The 17,321-nt window shown below is 41.6% G+C and overlaps 1 protein-coding gene across 1 annotated transcript in view; it reads right to left on the reverse strand.

Annotated features, from left to right (window-relative positions):
• The window catches only part of CCBE1 (collagen and calcium binding EGF domains 1), a 181,248-nt gene that overhangs the window by 13,860 nt on the left and 150,067 nt on the right, over positions 1-17,321 (reverse strand). The window contains exons 4-6 of the mRNA XM_050944752.1: positions 9,867-10,001; positions 9,003-9,140; positions 1,888-1,994 (exon numbers count right to left, since the gene is read on the reverse strand). Coding sequence (XP_050800709.1) covers positions 1,888-1,994; positions 9,003-9,140; positions 9,867-10,001 — 380 coding nt within the window. The remainder of the gene's footprint in view (positions 1-1,887; positions 1,995-9,002; positions 9,141-9,866; positions 10,002-17,321) is intronic.

The raw sequence follows: 17,321 nt of genomic DNA on the forward strand, positions 1-17,321 counted from the left end.
AGGGTAATGAGATAAAGGCAACCTAGATAGGCAGGGCCTAGGCATTAAAGTTCTTGTACATGCCTCTGTTAGAAGGCCTTCTTTTCTGTTTGCTAATCTTTTCCTCCATGCATACATGCCTTATTCTCGTAAAACAATTCTAAGTTCAGAAAGTCACTCCTGATCAGCCAGTATATTTTGCTATAGACCAGAGGTCTGTAAACTTTCAGAAGTGGTGTGCTGAATCTTCATTTATTCACTCTAATTTAAGGTTTCGTGTGACAGTAATACATTTTAACGTTTTAGAAGGTCTCTTTCTATAAGTCTTTTAATATATAACTAAACTATTGTTGTATGTAAAGTAAATAAGGTTTTTCAAATGTTTAAGAAGCTTCATTTAAAATTAAATTAAAATGCAAAGCCCCCTGGACCAGTGGCCAGGACTCGGGCAGTGTGAGTGCCACTGAAAATCAGCTCATGTGCCGTTGCCTACCCCTGCTATAGACAAAACTTAATTACCAATGGAGATAAGCACACAAGCTTAAGTGTTTACAATATCCATCAAATCTGAGAGCAGGATACTTAGTACAGGATTTGATGCCAGGTTTCTCAATTGGGAACAAATAACTGGGCAACCAGCCCATTCAAAGAGCCATATTTACTGTAAATAGTTGCACATAGTAGCACACAATGACTTGTCATTTTTTTTTAACGTTGTTGGTTTACAGCCAGCATTGCTATTTTATAAGCTGTTCTCATTAAATTAATATTACTTCTAACGAGAGATGGTTGGAAAATGGAATTTCTGTTCTGTGGGAAACGGCAACATTTCAAAATGTGTAGTTCCGAATCAGAAAGAAAAGCTAAAAATTTCCAACTTTCCCACACAACATAAATGCCTAAAAATTTTTCCTTCTAAACCATTAAAACATTGTTTCAATAACATCAGATTGCAAAATAAAAAACATTAAAATTAGATTAGAATATAAAAGTTGAAATGAAATAAAATTAAACAGGAAAGTCCAAATGAATATTACCAAAATGTAAGGAGAAAGTCAAAATGAATCACTTAGACCTCCTTCCACCAAAATGTAGTTGAAATTGACATGTTCCTGCCAGGGGCGGCTCTACCATTTTTGCCACCCCAAGCGAAAAAAGAAGAGAAAAGAAAAAAAGCCACTCGAACTGCTGCCCGAACTGCCAAAGCGGGAAAAAAAAGAAAAAACCTGGACTGTGCGGCCCCAAGAATGGACGGAATGCCATCCCTTAGCATGTGCCACCCCAGGCACGTGCTTCCTCCACTGGTGCCTGGAGCTGGCCCCGGGTCCTGCAAAAGTTTCCACTTTGACAAAACTACATTTGTACTGGCTATACCTGTTCTGTGTAGGCTCAAGCCCTAAATGTTGTGTATTTGGAAGGAATTAAAGGGGAAAAGATGATGCAGCTTGTTAACACTGCTGGGTTCAAACCCTTGTAAGTGGAACTGGATTTCATGGTCTTATCCTAGTCCACAGTGGGCATCTGTCCATATCTCAAAGCTACCACTGAATTTGATATGATTAGCAATCTGTTCCGATGAGGTCAGTTGAATAGCAATTGCTGCCATTCACACATGATTTTAAAACTTTACACTCAATTTCATGAACACAAGCCTCCTGTGGCTGTGATTCATCAACACTGGTATGTTTAAAGTTACCCCCTAAGGAATCATAGAATATCAGGGTTGGAAGGGACCTCAGTAGGTCATCTAGTCCCACCCCCTGCTCAAAGCAGTACCAACCCCAACTAAATCATCCCAGCCAGGGCTTTGTCAAGCCTGACCCTAAGAAGAACTGCAGCTGTTTCTAGTCTCTAATTTATATTATTAAAATGTATAACGTAACAATGGGACTGACAAAATGTTTGTACCTTCTGCTTTAGTTGTAAAACCGTCTGCTTTATCTGGTGAAATTCCTTACAAGAGGCACAACAGGTTCCTGCTTTCACCACGTTGTCAGCCTTCTCAGAAAGCCCGGCTAAAATTAAAACAATTTCCAATACATTTTAAAAGGGCAGAAAACCCAAAGGAAAGAAAAGCATACAGCAATTGCAAAAGCTACTGTGCCATAGAACAGCCTTTGAAGTTTTGAGACTACCCAATAGTGTGAAAGGAAGAGAGGCTCATGCCATTACCAACTTTTCAATTATGAATCACAATGCAAGGCTGAGCAATTTCACAGAGGCAGCCCACATTTTAGACGCAGCTGTTTCCAGTTAATAGTCCTAAATGCCCTTTTCCTTTTTTATATCTGAAAATGTTTACACTTGTACTTTCATCTGTGCATTTACACTAGGCCAGCCCTATAGATCTGAAATGATTTACAATCCCCTCCAACGGCCACTTTTCATACACTGTGAATTACACTCAACCCCCATGCCACGTGACAGTCTTATTCAATTTACACACAATCGGTCTTTATCAGCACAGATTATTCTGCTGTGCAATGGAGCTGCAAGAGCTAACAGGGATGAGAATTGGGATTCGTGGTAAAAGTTTACAGCCAAGTTAGAGAAAAGGTCACTATAACCATTAGGTATGTAGGGATGAATCTGTTGCGGCATCTGCAGAATAACCCTGAGAATAGACATTGCAACCTTATTATTGTTGGCCTCACACAGAGCTAATCACTTTAGCAGCACAAAAAAACAATTATTGTTTTAATAGTTGTCCCATATGCAGGCTTGCGTAATGATCAGCCACAAGAGCCAATAGTAGGGTTCAAACTCTGGACCTTCAGAATCGTGGTACAGACTTCTACTACTGGAGTTAAAGGAGGAACTCTAGTAGCAATAGTAGGCTGTTTGCCCCTAAATGGACCAGCAGCAGCACACTTAGCTATTGTGTTATACTTGCCCATTTGAAAACAAACTTTAATATAATTGTTTGGGTCATGTTTTCATAAATGTGCTTTTGAAAAATAAAACTGCAACACTAGATACTGTGACAAAGTTCCTTCTCTACCTTGGTGGGTCCTGCACTTATTGGCGGATTTGCTCACCTCAGAGATCTTCCCCTCGGGTAGAATCCACAGTCCGGGTCAACTCCTCTTGTGTCTGATCAGGAGTTGGGAGGTTTGGGGGGAACCTGGGCCCGCCCTCTACTCCGGGTTCCAGCCCAGGGCCCTGTGGACTGCAGCTGTTTATAGTGCCTCCTGTAACAGCTGCATGACAGCTACAACTCCCTGGGCTACTTCTCCATGGCCTCCCCCAAACACCTTCTTTATCCTCACCACAGGATCTTCCTCCTGGTGTCTGATAACACTTGCACTTCTCAATCCTCCAGCAACACCCCTCTCACTCTCAGATGCTCCTGCTCCCAGCTCCTCACACGTGCACCACAAACTGAAGTGAGTTCCTTTTTAAACCCAGGTGCCCTGATTAGAGTGCCTTGATTGATTCTAGCAGCTTCTTGATTGGCTGCAGGTATTCTAATCAGCCTGCCTTAATTGTTTCCAGCAAGCTCCTGATTGTTCTGGAACCTTCCCTGTTACCTTACTCAGGGAAAGGGGACCTACTTAACCTGGGGCTAATATATCTGCCTTTTTTCGCTCTCCTGTAGCCATCTGGCTTGACCCTGTCACAATACAAACAGGGTTTCTTTTAGTACAGTATTAAGGGCTTGACTTTTGGTTATATATATATATATATATATTTACTTTGTCCAATGTAAAAAAATTCACATCATTCCCCTTTGTTCAAATTTCACTATGTTCTTCTGTAATACATAAGGATACAATTCTGTCACAAAGGTCACGGGGTTCTGTGACATTCTGGGACCTCCATGACTTTTCCTGGGCCAGGGCTGGAGCAGTGGCTACCAGAACAGCTGACAGGTGGCCACCTCTGGGTTGCCAAACAACTGACCAGAGGTCACCCCAGGGGCCACTGCAACAGCTGGCCAGTGATCAGCATTGGGGCTGCTAGAGCAGTGGATGCCAGAACAGCTGGCTGGCAACCAGCCCCCAGGCCATCAGAACAGCAGCTGGGGGGAACAGCTGGAAAGGTGACCAGCCGTCTGCCCTGCGGCTGCCAGAGCAGTGCTGCAGCCAGCCTTGGGACTACAGAACCAGGGACAGGTTGTGAGCTTCTGTGAATTTTTGTTTATTGCCCACGACCTGTATCTGACTTTTACTGAAAATACCCATGACAGAATCTTAACCGTAGTAATACACCAGGATACTAATACAGCTTCACAGCCAATTGATTTTTCTGTAGGATTATTCTACCAGACTCCACATCCAGGAAGCCTTTTGGGATCCACTGCAACAAGCAGCTTTTGGCATGTCAGATCAGAAACGTGCCCCGAACCTGTACTTCATTGTCCTAAAGCACGAAGAGGAAGATGATAAAGAGGAGGTAAAGTTAACTGATCATCAGTATTAAGGGTATCAGAATTAGCGATGAATAGTCAAAAGATTAGGAGATTCAGACAAGCATCTAAGCACTCATATGCTTATCAAGTGCCCCATCTAACACTCACGGTAGCCAATAGGAATCTTTTCACTGATTGCATTGGGCACTGGAACATCCCTCAAATACTCCTCTGAATTTTATTTAGTCCTTTTTCTGGCTTGAAATACCAGGCTTCTTTGTGAGCTTTCTAGTGCTTTCTAGATGGTAACACCAGGAGAACAGCTTCCCTCATCGTATTCTCCACAGATTCATAGATTTAAGACCAGAAGGGATTATTACATCATCTAGACTGACCACCTGAATAACACAGGCCATAAAATTCACCCAGTTACCCCCTGTGCTCAGCCCAATAACTTGTGTCTGGCTAAAGCATATACTTGAGAAAGGCACCTAGTCTTAATCCGAAGGCATCAAACGATGAAGAATCCACCACCTCTCTTGGTAGTTTGTTCCATTGCACGGTTATAAATTTGTGCCTTGTTTCCCATTTAAATGCGTCTGACTTTAATGTCCAGCCAATGGTTCTTGCTATGCCTTTCTCTGCTAGATTAAAGAGCCTTTCAATAGCCAAAGTTTTCTTCCTGTGAAAGTACTTATACACAAAAATCAAGTTACCTTTTCATCTTCTTTTTGATCAGCTAAACAGACTGAGCTCTTTCAGTCTTTCCCTGCAAGGCATTTTTTTCCAGACCTCAAATTCTGCACCTTCTCCCAACTTTTCAACATCTTTTTAAAAATCTGAATATTTTGGTGCCAGTATTTCTAGTCAAAAACAGGAATTGCAGAGGCATGCATCATTTTAAAAATAAAAAGATAATTAGGCTTGTCTGTTTTTAAACTACAGTAAAAATGTTGGTTTGGAACAAGTATTAAACCAAAGTCCCTTTCAATTTTTATTTTATCCCAGTGAGTTCATCCTCCCTCCAGCCCCCGCTCCCGATGACTGGACTGTGTTGAGAAATGTTGCTGAAACCAACAACAGTCAGAGAGAAAAAACTGCCAGGTTTCTCTGCTGTCTTTAAATCCTATGCAATCCCATGGAACCAGTGGAATTGAGTGGAGTATAAGAAACACTGAATTCGCCCCTAGTTCTAATATATAATCCAGTTCATCAGTACAACTGATGTAGAGCAAAGGCCTGTGATCAACAAAATATGGTTATAATAGTTGACTAAGGCTACCAGTGAGGTGGTCTAATAGTTGGTAAGGATCGTGCTGCAGAGAATTGTGTGAATCTAGTTGGATCCATTAGTCTCTGGGACCATTAAAACAAAATCCAACACACTGGTGAGAACAGGGATAAGATATCTCCCTGCTTCTGCTTCCCAACTTGTGCAAGCCAGGATTCCCCTGATTTACACCAAAGGGAGGTGATGTTCTGATCATGAAAACAGTCATCCATCACTACCTTGTGATCCCAGACATCAGATCTAGAATGCGTCCACTTCTGAATAGAACCAGAATCAATCTGGGTCATGCCCATTGGTCAAGGAAGCAATGAGATTCTGAGGCAGTCATCATTGGTGCAGATACTGAATTCAGGCAGAGTAAATCTTGGCAACCCCAGGGATCACCAACACTTCAGTGGGTTGTTTAAATAAATGGTTTCATTGTATAAAACTTGACAGAGTCCCTTTGATCCTGTCCCATCTTATAGGGCCTCCTACAGTACAAACAATTAAGTCCAGCTCACATGATGTTTTGTTGGCCTTCTCCAGAGCCTTTTACCTCCTTACTGGTGAGCCCTGCAGCTGCTATTGATAAGAAAACTGCTTGGAGAGGCAGTATGTTTCCTTAGCATATGCTGGAAGTCATGATCTTGCTTATGCTGGAAGAGAGAGAGATACTGCCAGGAGGAGATCTCTACAGGGAGCTGTCCTGAATGCATTCTTTGCACAGAGATTGTTTAGCTTATCATCTGTGTTGTATTATCTGCACTCAGACTGCAGAGAAAATTTAGTTTGTCCTCTTTTGAGTGTGTAACTGTATTGCCTCTGTAATATGAAGAGTGATTGCTGAAGCAGCACAGATGCAGCCCCTTTTGGTGCCTGATGTACAAATCTTCATCATATTTAATTCAATCCACTGCTAGTAGGATAGGGCCAAAGAGTGTAATTCTTCTGGCATTGCAGAGGAAACACGTTATTATTAACTCTCTGTGTAAGGTATGTTATATTTGGAATTATGGTGAGATGTCAAATTTTTGTCTGTTTTTATGTTGTCTCATACAAAATATTATCAGAAAACCTGGCCTAGTGTTCCAGCAACCAATATAATGTGACTCTACTGTAGTTCTATATAAGGTTATTACAACTTAAATGTGTTGCTGTTTTATAATGGTGCAGGAACTTACATTTACCACAAGGTGGCACATAATTTATAGATCTAGAAGTCAGCTGCTGAAAATCTTCCTGTTGTGCATTCTGGCCAGTATTTAGCAGGCTAGCGTGCTTAATAAAAAATAGCTAGGGCCAAATTCTGCTCTCATTTAAATCCGAAATCAGTGAAATTGTTCTACATTTACAGTGGTGTAACAGAGCAGAATGTAGCCCTTAGATCCGTATGCTGCCTCTCCAACTGCTGCTGGTAACTGTTTGAGAGGTGGTGTCCTGCGCCACACAGGAGACATGGATTATAGTGAAAAGAAAATTGTGTTACAAATTGCTGTTTGAAGATAGTTGAAGTTCATTTACAAATGCCTAGAATATTTTGAACAGTCAGTAATCCTAAATGCTATGAACATTCCTCTGTCAGAAAGCTTGAACTACAGAGGAAATGTTAATTATAAATATATCTGCAAGGGTATTAGTGACCACACACATGTTTTGTTAATGATATCTTTATAAATGGAACAATTAGAAATGTTTGAAAGCTACAAAGAGCAATCACAGATTACTGGGATGCTCCAGATATATGTTTTCAATGGGACAAATAAAAATTACAAAATGTTTGTGCCTATTGTCCAGCTGGGGTTTGGAAGAGTCAGTGATATAAAATGTACTTTCAGTCATTAACAGATGAACCAACTGTAACCTATCATTCATCAAAAGATATTTTCAGTTTTTTCTTTTATTTCCTCTGTTACTAACTTTTTATATCTGTGGTTAACTTAAATTATCCCAAACTTTATTAATTTAAAGGCATTGGATGATGGCAAACACTTTTATATTTAATACCAATGTTCAAATAAAACAAAACAAAACCCAAAAGCTCAACATTCTATATTTATTGGAACAAATTCTGATCTCTGTTGCAACAGTGCCATGCAATTAACTTCAGTGCCATGGAATTCAAGAGCTCTAGTCACAGATGGAATTTAGCCTACTGATTTAGATTATTAAAACATAAGTTGAATCTCCAGGTAGGATTTTGGTGTGTGCCTGAAAGCTCAAAAGTACTAACATTGGGCCATCTGCTAATGTCATTGGCCTCGGTCTGTAAATACAGTCTAAATCCACTTAAGTGATTTTGGCTTTCTGGAGGTCAGAATCTGGCTCATTTTCCTTCTAAGTGAGATCTCACACTGGACTAAATTCTATTCTTAGTTATGCCTTTATAAATTGGATTTGGCTTATTATTATTATGTTAGCTGCAAGTGTTTTATGTGTTTCAGACAAAGTGGCCTAAATTAAGTAATAAGAGCAAGATTCGTTATTCATTCACTCTTCCCCTCCAGGGAGAATGTTTTCCACATGCTTCAAAATATTAGCTTTTCATTTGCACTCCTCTCACATGCAGACATGACAGTTCATTTAATGCTAATTACCGGGAAAAGGTACTTCCAGAACAAGCCACAGGAATTGCCCTGGGAATGAACTCAAGAGTACAGTATCTAAAGGGTAGTAAAAGACTTATGCTCAGGTAGATTTTTTACATTATTACATAGGGGTCTAGTTGATGAGAACCTAAGTTTGCCATGAATGTAAAAATATTTTTATCAACACAATTTCAAGTCCATCGAATGTAGGGTGCCCAGATGTCCCAATTTTATAGGGACAGTCCTGATTTTTGGGTCTTTTTTTTATATAAGCTCCTATTACCCCCCACCCCCTGTCCTGATTTTTCACATTTGCTGTATGGTCATGCTAACCGAATGAGATACAAATATCTTCTGTATGGATCACATCATGAGACAATACCTGGTTGCCCCCTCCCATGGCTAAAGGACAGGAAATCACCAAGAGGTTCTTCTACAGGAGTTTTCTTCCCAAACATTCCATCAGCCAGAGGGCAGTGTATTTTGTCCCCCTGCAGAACAGACAGTGAGTGGCTAGTCCCAAAACCCTGTGGAGACCCTGTTCAATGGGAGGCCAGAGCCGTCCATAGGGGTTTTCTAGACAGTAACTGTCCCTAGGAGCACCATGGACAGAGGACTATGGAAGCACAGTACAGCTTTTGGATTATTCACTTGCTTTTTAGTAATTTCAGCCAATGGGCCAAATTCAATTCTGTTATGCCAGGGCACCTGAATTTGGCATTGGCTGTATTACATTTCCACAGCTCCCTCTCTATGATGGGTCAGTTTTCTTAGGCTACATTTGGCCCAGGATATTACTGCACACTAGTAATACCTTTGTCTCCTTTGGTGCAAGTCCTCCCATCATCTTCCTGGATATAGCCTTCATGACATTCACATCTGTAACTGCCTATGGTGTTGACACAGATTTGAGAGCAGAGAGTCTCATTGCTTGTGGTGCACTCATCGATATCTGAAGTTGAACAAACATTGAGAATTCCCCAAAAGTTACAGAGGTTCAGAGATCAAATAAGATATTTCCCTTAAGGGTTCCATTATCAGAAGGGATTCTGAATGGATGGTCAAGCAAACACAGAACTTCAGGGGGCCTGGGCCACAGCTTCACATCAACTGTATTATAATTATTAACATGCGTGGCCCTTTACACATGACCACCACTTGGCAGGTCTTTGCATCAAAACTTGATCCTGCAGACCTTGGTTCACATGAATACTCACCCTGCAAGGTAGTGCTTTTGAGTCATCTGGGAGAGGTATAAATCCCTGAATTAGGAGTTACAATCTGAACTGAACCTCAGAGGTTTGCTTTAATAATTTAACATAATTTCTCTGGTTTTCAGTTTGATGCGAGAATCTTGCCCTGTTTCATTGCCAAAGACCTTGAATGCTGCTCAGAGACTGCATGGGAGAGGGGACTTATACAGCTATTTACTTAGATCAATTAAAAGCATTCTCATACTAAAAGAATGAAGGAAGGTAGGGCTTTAGAGTCTGGATGGTAACGCCCTGGCAAGGCTAACAAGGGTGCTTAGACTCAGGTGCCAATCGCACAAGTTAAGAGGAAAGGGTCTAGCACCATTCAACTTCTTCTTTGAAGAATTTCTAAAAAATTGAAAATTCTGCCTGTAGCAGGACACAGCCTTAACCAAAGATAAATGTGACATGTTCTTCATACCTACCTAGGCAGTAGGGTTTCTCTCTGTTCCTGTGTCTCTCCCGGTCATACCGGTATCCAGGATAACATGTACAAAGGACACGTCCAAAGTTATCTGTGCATTGCTGTTCACACGGAGCTTCTGCACACACATCGTAGTCTAAAGAGAGAAAAGTTTGCTTAAGGGAAACATTGATTGCAGGCCCATGTGTTTAGGACAACCATATCATTTGATATTTTATCTCAGCTTATGTTATTGTTCATTAACAAAGTCCTGCTACATTATCACAGCAGATGGAAGAAACACAAGTGAGATTATCACAAAATGTAACTAATGTTTTATTGGGGAATTATAATTCCTTATCACAGCTTTTCTACAGGTCTAATAATTTAAGAAAGGGGCGCTTTCTTTGTGTTTGTACCAGCACCTTGCACTATGGGATCCTAACACAAATGAAGCTCCTAGGTGCGACAATATACTAAAATAATAATTAATGTGCTGCTTTGGTTGCACAGAATTAGTAATTATTCTCTGGGAAATACTAGTTGCATAAGACTAATTTGCTTTTTTTTCTCTCCCCAAATTCACAAGTGACGGAAGCAACAGCTGCTGTGTAATATACTATACAATAGCTTACGGATAATTCTGTTGCAAATACATTGAGAAAATGCTTCAGAGAGAAAACTTAGTTAAAATAAACACATTACCTGCACCAAACCAACCCTAATTGCCTAAGCAAAAAGCACATGGTTAATAAAGTATCATCATTTCTAATAATATAAATGTACAGACTAGCATCTGATGCCTACCCTCTTACTAGAGTGTAGTGGAGCTTTTCCACCTGGGCCAGCTGGCCCTCTGGGGGTATAGGCTGAAGCCTACGTGAAGTTTTCATTCGGGCTTGTAACCATTCACTTTGCAGTGCGGGTGCAGGCTAAATCATGCCAGTGATGATAGTCATCCAGTACCTTCCCACAATTCTTCCTCCCACCCCCCGAAGCTCAGAACCATAAACAAATTCTCCCACAATTCACTGGGAAAGAATTACAGAGTGGCTCATCTTACCATAGCACTAAGATCCATGGGCTATGCCCCCAGAAGTCTGAGTGACATATACAGGTGAGTGCAGTACCAGAGAGGACACAATGATTTAGGTAGGGCTTTAGAATCTGTCTGGGGATTGGTCCTGCTTTGAGCAAGGGGTTGGACTAGATGACCTCCTGAGGTCCCTTCCAACCCTGATATTCTGTGATTCTATGATTCAGAATTAACGCCCTGGCGAGGCTAACAAGAGTGCTTAGACCCAGATGCCAATCACACAAGTTAACTCTGCAGTAAAGACATTCCCTCAGTGAGAAGGTTGATTATCTGGAGAAGAAGGGGAAACTGAGACAGTGGCCGGGCCCAAAGCAAGTCTGGATAAGCACTGTTGCAGGCCCTTAGATTTATATCAAAATTCATGACAATATTGCTTTATATCATTTAAAAAAAACTTCTAAACGTTTAATTCCGAGTTTATAAAAGGGCCAGTCCCTTGTTTTTAACCTTTTTAAAAAATTATTATTTTTAATTGTTGCTTGTATTATTTTGGCACCATGGAGCTGAAATCATGGTCCAGGACCTCACTGCACAAACACTGAACAAAAAGACAGTCCCTGCCCCCAAACGCTTGCAACTTAAGAAAATGTAAATCTAAGTAAAATCTAAATGCTTTTGCCAACATTCCAACACTCTTTGCATGTATACTATACTTTTAAAATGATTGAAGAAATATTCTGACTCATACTAGTGACTGGCAACCACCTTGTGAATTGCTGAATTTTCCAAAAGATCAAATGTCATAACAAATTACTGATAGATGGCAATGCAGGTTAAACTCTGTCACAGTTTCAAACTTAACTGTGCTTTGCCCCCGCTCCTGGGCTTTCTTGAGGGCACCCTCTGAAGGTTTCAGGCTCTCAACCATCACTTTTGTCAGACAGAGCACTGCACCTCTCTCCCTCCAGACCAGGGGGTTGAGGCTTGTCGCCCCTCTGCACCTCACTATGATTTCCCCAGCAGGTCTGACCAGTGTGTGGTCCGTGTGGTTAACCTCTCTTCAGAAGCTACAGCAGAGTACACCAGTTATCAGCTAGTCTTCATACAGCAAAATACTTTTATTCTTAGAGTAAAAACATTACAGAAAAAAAACATAAAAATCACTGAAAGTTCCCATATACATGGGAAAAGCTTACCCAGAGGCCACCCATCAGTCCTATGGGGTCCCAGTAAGCCAAAGTCTTTCCAACCCTGAGGCAAGGGTTGGGACCATGCCCGCTCGTTGAATCAAAGGAAGGCTCTTTGTCAGTTCAAGCTCATCCTTTTATTCCAAAAGCCCTTTCTTTGTTTCCTAGCCTCTGGAAAAACCCTGCTTGAACCAGGAGGCGGGGAGGGGAGAAGCTTTCTTAAAAGGGGAGAGGCAGAGAAATAGGAAGGGGAGTTGTGGCATATCAGGTAATGTGTTTCAGCAGGCCTGATCAATTCAGTGTGCCTCAATTCACTATGTTTATAATCTATATCTAAAAGGTATCACATAATATGTCATTGGAAACCCCCTGATCATTAATATTATTGCATGATGTATATATGGGGTGTGTATTAACAGTTATGGATATAAGCAGGAATGATGACTAAAATTTGCTTAAGCCAGGCATGTCAGGGGGAATTGGTAAACAGGTCTGCCCTAGAGGAAGGAATGAGTATTTGCTTCTCCGACCAGCAAATGACACATTGGTGATTAACACCATCGTAAAATGTATGTGTTAACACTACGTAAGGAATTATGGATTTCTATTGACATTAGTCTTTACAGTCTGTGTCTAAACAAAAGGAGAAAGAGGTCTCTCTCAGATAGGTGGGAATGTCACAGCTATATACCTGTCTCCTATATCAATTAAGTATGATGGAATCAAAACAATGGACACCCTATTTACATACAGGGTAATGGGAAGCTCACAGAAAGGGGAAAACAGAATGAGGTCATCCTGCCTCTTGAAATGACATCATTGAACTTTAGAAGACATAAGCAAAGAAGGAAGCCATCTTTGGCATCCATCACTAGATAGACACAAGGGAACAGAGCTCTTGCAAGTAGAGAAAGATGGGTCCTTCAGCCAAGTGGAGGGGTTGAAGTCTCTGCATACTGAATATAGATGAGAAACCTGCTTAGGCAAAGACCTTTCACCTAGGAAGACAAGGGAAGACAGCATCTTGTACTGCTGTGGAAGGTCCTGACTGAGGTAAAGTCAGCCATGGCTGAGAAGAAGGAAGACCAGTGAGAGAAGGCATCTTGAACAAAGCCTGTACCTTATTAAATTTAGTTGTAGACTTTTAGATGTGTTTTCACTTTTATTTGCTGGTTTCCCTTTCTAACTTTATTCCTTGTACTTGGCATTATTTAACCTATGTCCTCTTGTTAATACATTTGTTTTATTTTAACTATAAACCAACTCAGTGCTGTGTTTGAAGAGAAGAAGAGGTTACTCACCTTGTGCAGTAACAGCGGTTCTTCAAGATGTGTGTCCCTATAGTGCTCCACTTCTGGTGTGCATGTGCCTCTCAAGCCCTTAATCGGAGATTTTCTGTTGGCAGTGTCTGTTCGGCCCATGCATGTGCTATACGACCTCGTGGTGCACACCAAAGTATATAGAGCTGCATGGGTGAACGGAGCTCAGTTCCTTCTCTACCTGAATGTCCAATAAAGAAGTCCAAAGCAGAGAGGAGGAGGCAGGTAGTGGAACATCCGTAGGGACACACATCTTGAAGAACCACAGTTACTGCACAAGGTAAGTAACCTCTTCTTCAAAGAGTGTCCCTACGGGTGCTCCGCTTCAGATGCCTCCTGAGCAGTATCCCCACATGAAACCCCCCCCCCCTCCTTGTTTCACAGTCTCTTAGAGGGTATCAAAGATAGTAACACCTGTTCTTTTGGGGAAAATAGAAGAATTTAGTTGAAATGGGCCGGAGCTTATTGTTGTTAAAGTCCAATCCCATTTCATCCCAGGTGGTATTCGGTATTCAGCTGGAGCCAGAGGAGGGGCAATGTCATCAGAGTCCCTCGCTCTTGCCCGGTGTGGTCAGAGTTAGGATCAAGAAGGTCTGGAGTCTCAGGAAGCCATGATGGTGAAGCTCACTCCCATAGCTAATTTCCCCTCCACCCCCCATCTCTTTAAGGACCCTTAAGGAGCTTCAGAATTGAATCTAAGACTGAAGACAGTACAGCACAACCAAGCATCGCATCAGATCTGGCATTGTGGACCAAGGCATAGTGTTTACAAAAAGTGTGCACTGAGGCTTGTGCAGCAGCTTTGTGTCTCTAAGACGCTGGAATGTTCTTGACTAAAGCTGTGCCTGTGATCTGGCAGAGTGTGCTATTATCTTTGGGGAAAGTAGAGCACCAGCTGTGTTATTGCAAGTAATGATACACCTACAGATCCCTCTTGAAAATCTCTGTGTAAAGATTGTGGACTCCTTGGATCTCTCTATGATAGAGACAAAGAGTCAAGGTGATTTCCAAAATTGTTTGGTCCTATCTAGATAAGAGGCTAATGCCAATCTAACATCTGTCTCATACTGATATATGTGGTTTAGGGGAAAATACTGGTAGATGAATGGCCTGGTAGATGAATGGCCTGGTTAATGAAAATCCAACAGCACTTTAGGTAAGAATTTAGGGTGGCCATTAAGATATCTTATCCTTGAAAGATACCATAAATGGAGGGTCCGCCATCAAGGCCCCAGTCTCCCCAACACTGTGAGCTGATGTGGTGTCTACTAGAAAGGCCGTCTTCATAGATAACTGAAGCAAAGAGCAGGTTCAACCTCTGGCAAACAAAGGTCCCATGAGGTACTTAAGTACAGGTTGAGATCCCAAGCAGGAGTAGGATCCTTGAACTGGGGGAGAGGTTCCCTAAACACTTAATAAATCTTGAGGATATAGGGTGAGCAAATATGGAAAACCCTTTTAGTGGGGGATGAAGTGCTGATATTACAGCCAGATAAACCTTAAGAGAGATAACTGATAACCTGATTTCTTTAAGTTCAGCAGGTAATCCAAGATGACTGAGGGCAAAGAAGATTCAGGCACAACACTGTCACAGTGACAGTAGTGGTTGAACCTTTTCTATTTCTGAAGGTAATTTTAGTTGACTCTCTTATGCTGTTTAAGCAGCAAAGAATCCTGTGGCACCTTATAGACTAACAGACGTCTTGGAGCATGAGCCTCCGCGGGCGAACACCCACTTCCTCAGAGGAAGTGGGTGTTCGCCCGCGGAGGCTCATGCTCCAAGACGTCTGTTAGTCTATAAGGTGCCACAGGATTCTTTGCTGCTTTTACAGATCCAGACTAACACGGCTACCCCTCTGATACTTATGCTGTTTAGTAATACTTGTTGTACTCCTGTTGAACAGGTGGATTCTAATTTTGTGCCCCCTCTAGGAGCAATGTTCTGATGCAGAAGCCCCCTCAGTTGGGGTGAAGCACATGATCTGCACCCTAGGAGAGGAGATAAAGGATGGTTGAAAACTTGAACGCAGGTTGGATGCATAGGTGAAGCAGGTAAGAATACCAAATCTGTCTCAGCCAGGTTGGTACTATAAGGATAACCCAAGTATTGTCCTGTCTGATCTTGTTAATCACTCTTCATATTATCAGTATTGGAGGGAATGCATAGAAAAGGTCATAAATAATTCTAGCTGCAGCATGTAGATGGACTGAAGACTGGACAGGTGATAAAGAAAGAGACCCGAAAGGAGGAAGCAGAGTTTTGGTAATGGGGATACTGAGGAAGGAGAATCTGACCACGATTTGTCTACACTAGACTCTTATCTCAAGTTAATCTTTGCCAAGAAACTCACAGTAGTGAACACATTTGTAAAAGCTACCATGGATACTCCCTGAATGTTTGATCCAGGCTACAAGCATGTGTACTTTGCTTTAGGCTGAGCCCAGAGAAGGAAGAGAGAATGGAATTGTCAACCACGAGTAGTAAGACAGTGAGAGAGGAAGTTCTGGAGAAAAGATGAAATGTTCTATTTTTGACAAGTTTGGTTTGAGAAAGTAGGGCAGAAGGAGATGTCAGAGAGGCAACTGTAGTAATAAAAATAGTACTCAGCACTCAGTCTCAAATTGTTTTTCTAAATATCATTATCCCCATTCTATAGATGGGGAAGCTGAGGCACAGACCACTGGACTGCATTGCCTTCTATCTGGATATGTGGGATTTAGAGGGTAGAACAGAGAAGGGAGAATGGATGGAAACAACAGGAAGGAGGTTGAAGATCAATGACAATGCCATTGCCTTAGGGAGGAGAGACTATTTAAAAAACACCTGCCCCAGAAAGAGAACCAGGTCTTTCTGCTGAAGACATAATAAAGTAGATGGAGCAGAGTCTGCCTGAGCTCCCAAGCCCTTCTTTGTACTCACAGGAAGTTGCACAGGAAGACGGTACTACAATTGCTTTCTTGGTGGTGTGATTTGCCAGTAATGGCTAAAAGGCAAAGATATACTTTAATAAGGAAACTAACAACCTGAGACTCTGTAATATACTTATGTACCTGTGATGAGATATGCATTTCAAGCACACTCATACTGCCAAGATTACAATGGAATGATGTGCGGGGAGCCGTTACATTTTAACAGAGTAAGTTAAAAGAGTGTTTCTCTGAATCATAGTGTTTCTAGTTTTTACGCTATTGCCCCAGACAGTTTCGGCTGTTTCCGCTGTTCCTTTGGTCTGTGAAATTCAAGGTGAAACTCAGGTCAGGTTGAGAGGGGGCTAATGGAGGATACAAAGAGGGCTGAGCTGGAGGTAGAGAAACCACAGCCAGCAAACAAGTTCATTTAAAGAAAGAAATTCTCCAAGCTTGTTAAGATCCAGAGCCCAGGGAGAACTTAACTAAAGTCAATGGACTCATAATTAAGAGCTACTTTCAGGTTCACCTAAATCTGAATAGGTCAAAAATAGAAGCACCAAATCTCTTTTGTTGTGGCTTTTTTTGTTATCCATACCCCATTTCTTCTCCCACAGTCTCTGTGATGCTTAGTCAATAATCACTATAGACACAGGATATTTTACTGGAGAAAGCCAAAGGATGGATTTGCAGAGAGTTTGAGTTCTTTCCATTCTCTGTGGTCTCTGTTTCCATCTTCCTATATTCTACAAAACCAAAAAATTCTTCAATCCAACACCATGCTTCTACTCAGTCTGAGTCTCTCACACTGTAGCTCACCAGTCCTGCCATGAGCTCCCTACACAAACACAAAGGCAAAGCCCAAAATAAAAGCCATGAACATAAGCAGACCAAGTTGAACTGATCTCATTCAAACATCACTCGTTGCAGCAGCTATGCTGGGTCTTGTGCTCGGAGCACTTTGAATTTCTCACCACACTGACAGCAAAGGATCAATATTTTTAGGAGGTGACTATTTTTCGTTATCT

Source organism: Gopherus flavomarginatus, chromosome 3 (genome assembly GCF_025201925.1).
Source record: "Gopherus flavomarginatus isolate rGopFla2 chromosome 3, rGopFla2.mat.asm, whole genome shotgun sequence".
NCBI lineage: Eukaryota > Metazoa > Chordata > Testudines > Testudinidae > Gopherus > Gopherus flavomarginatus.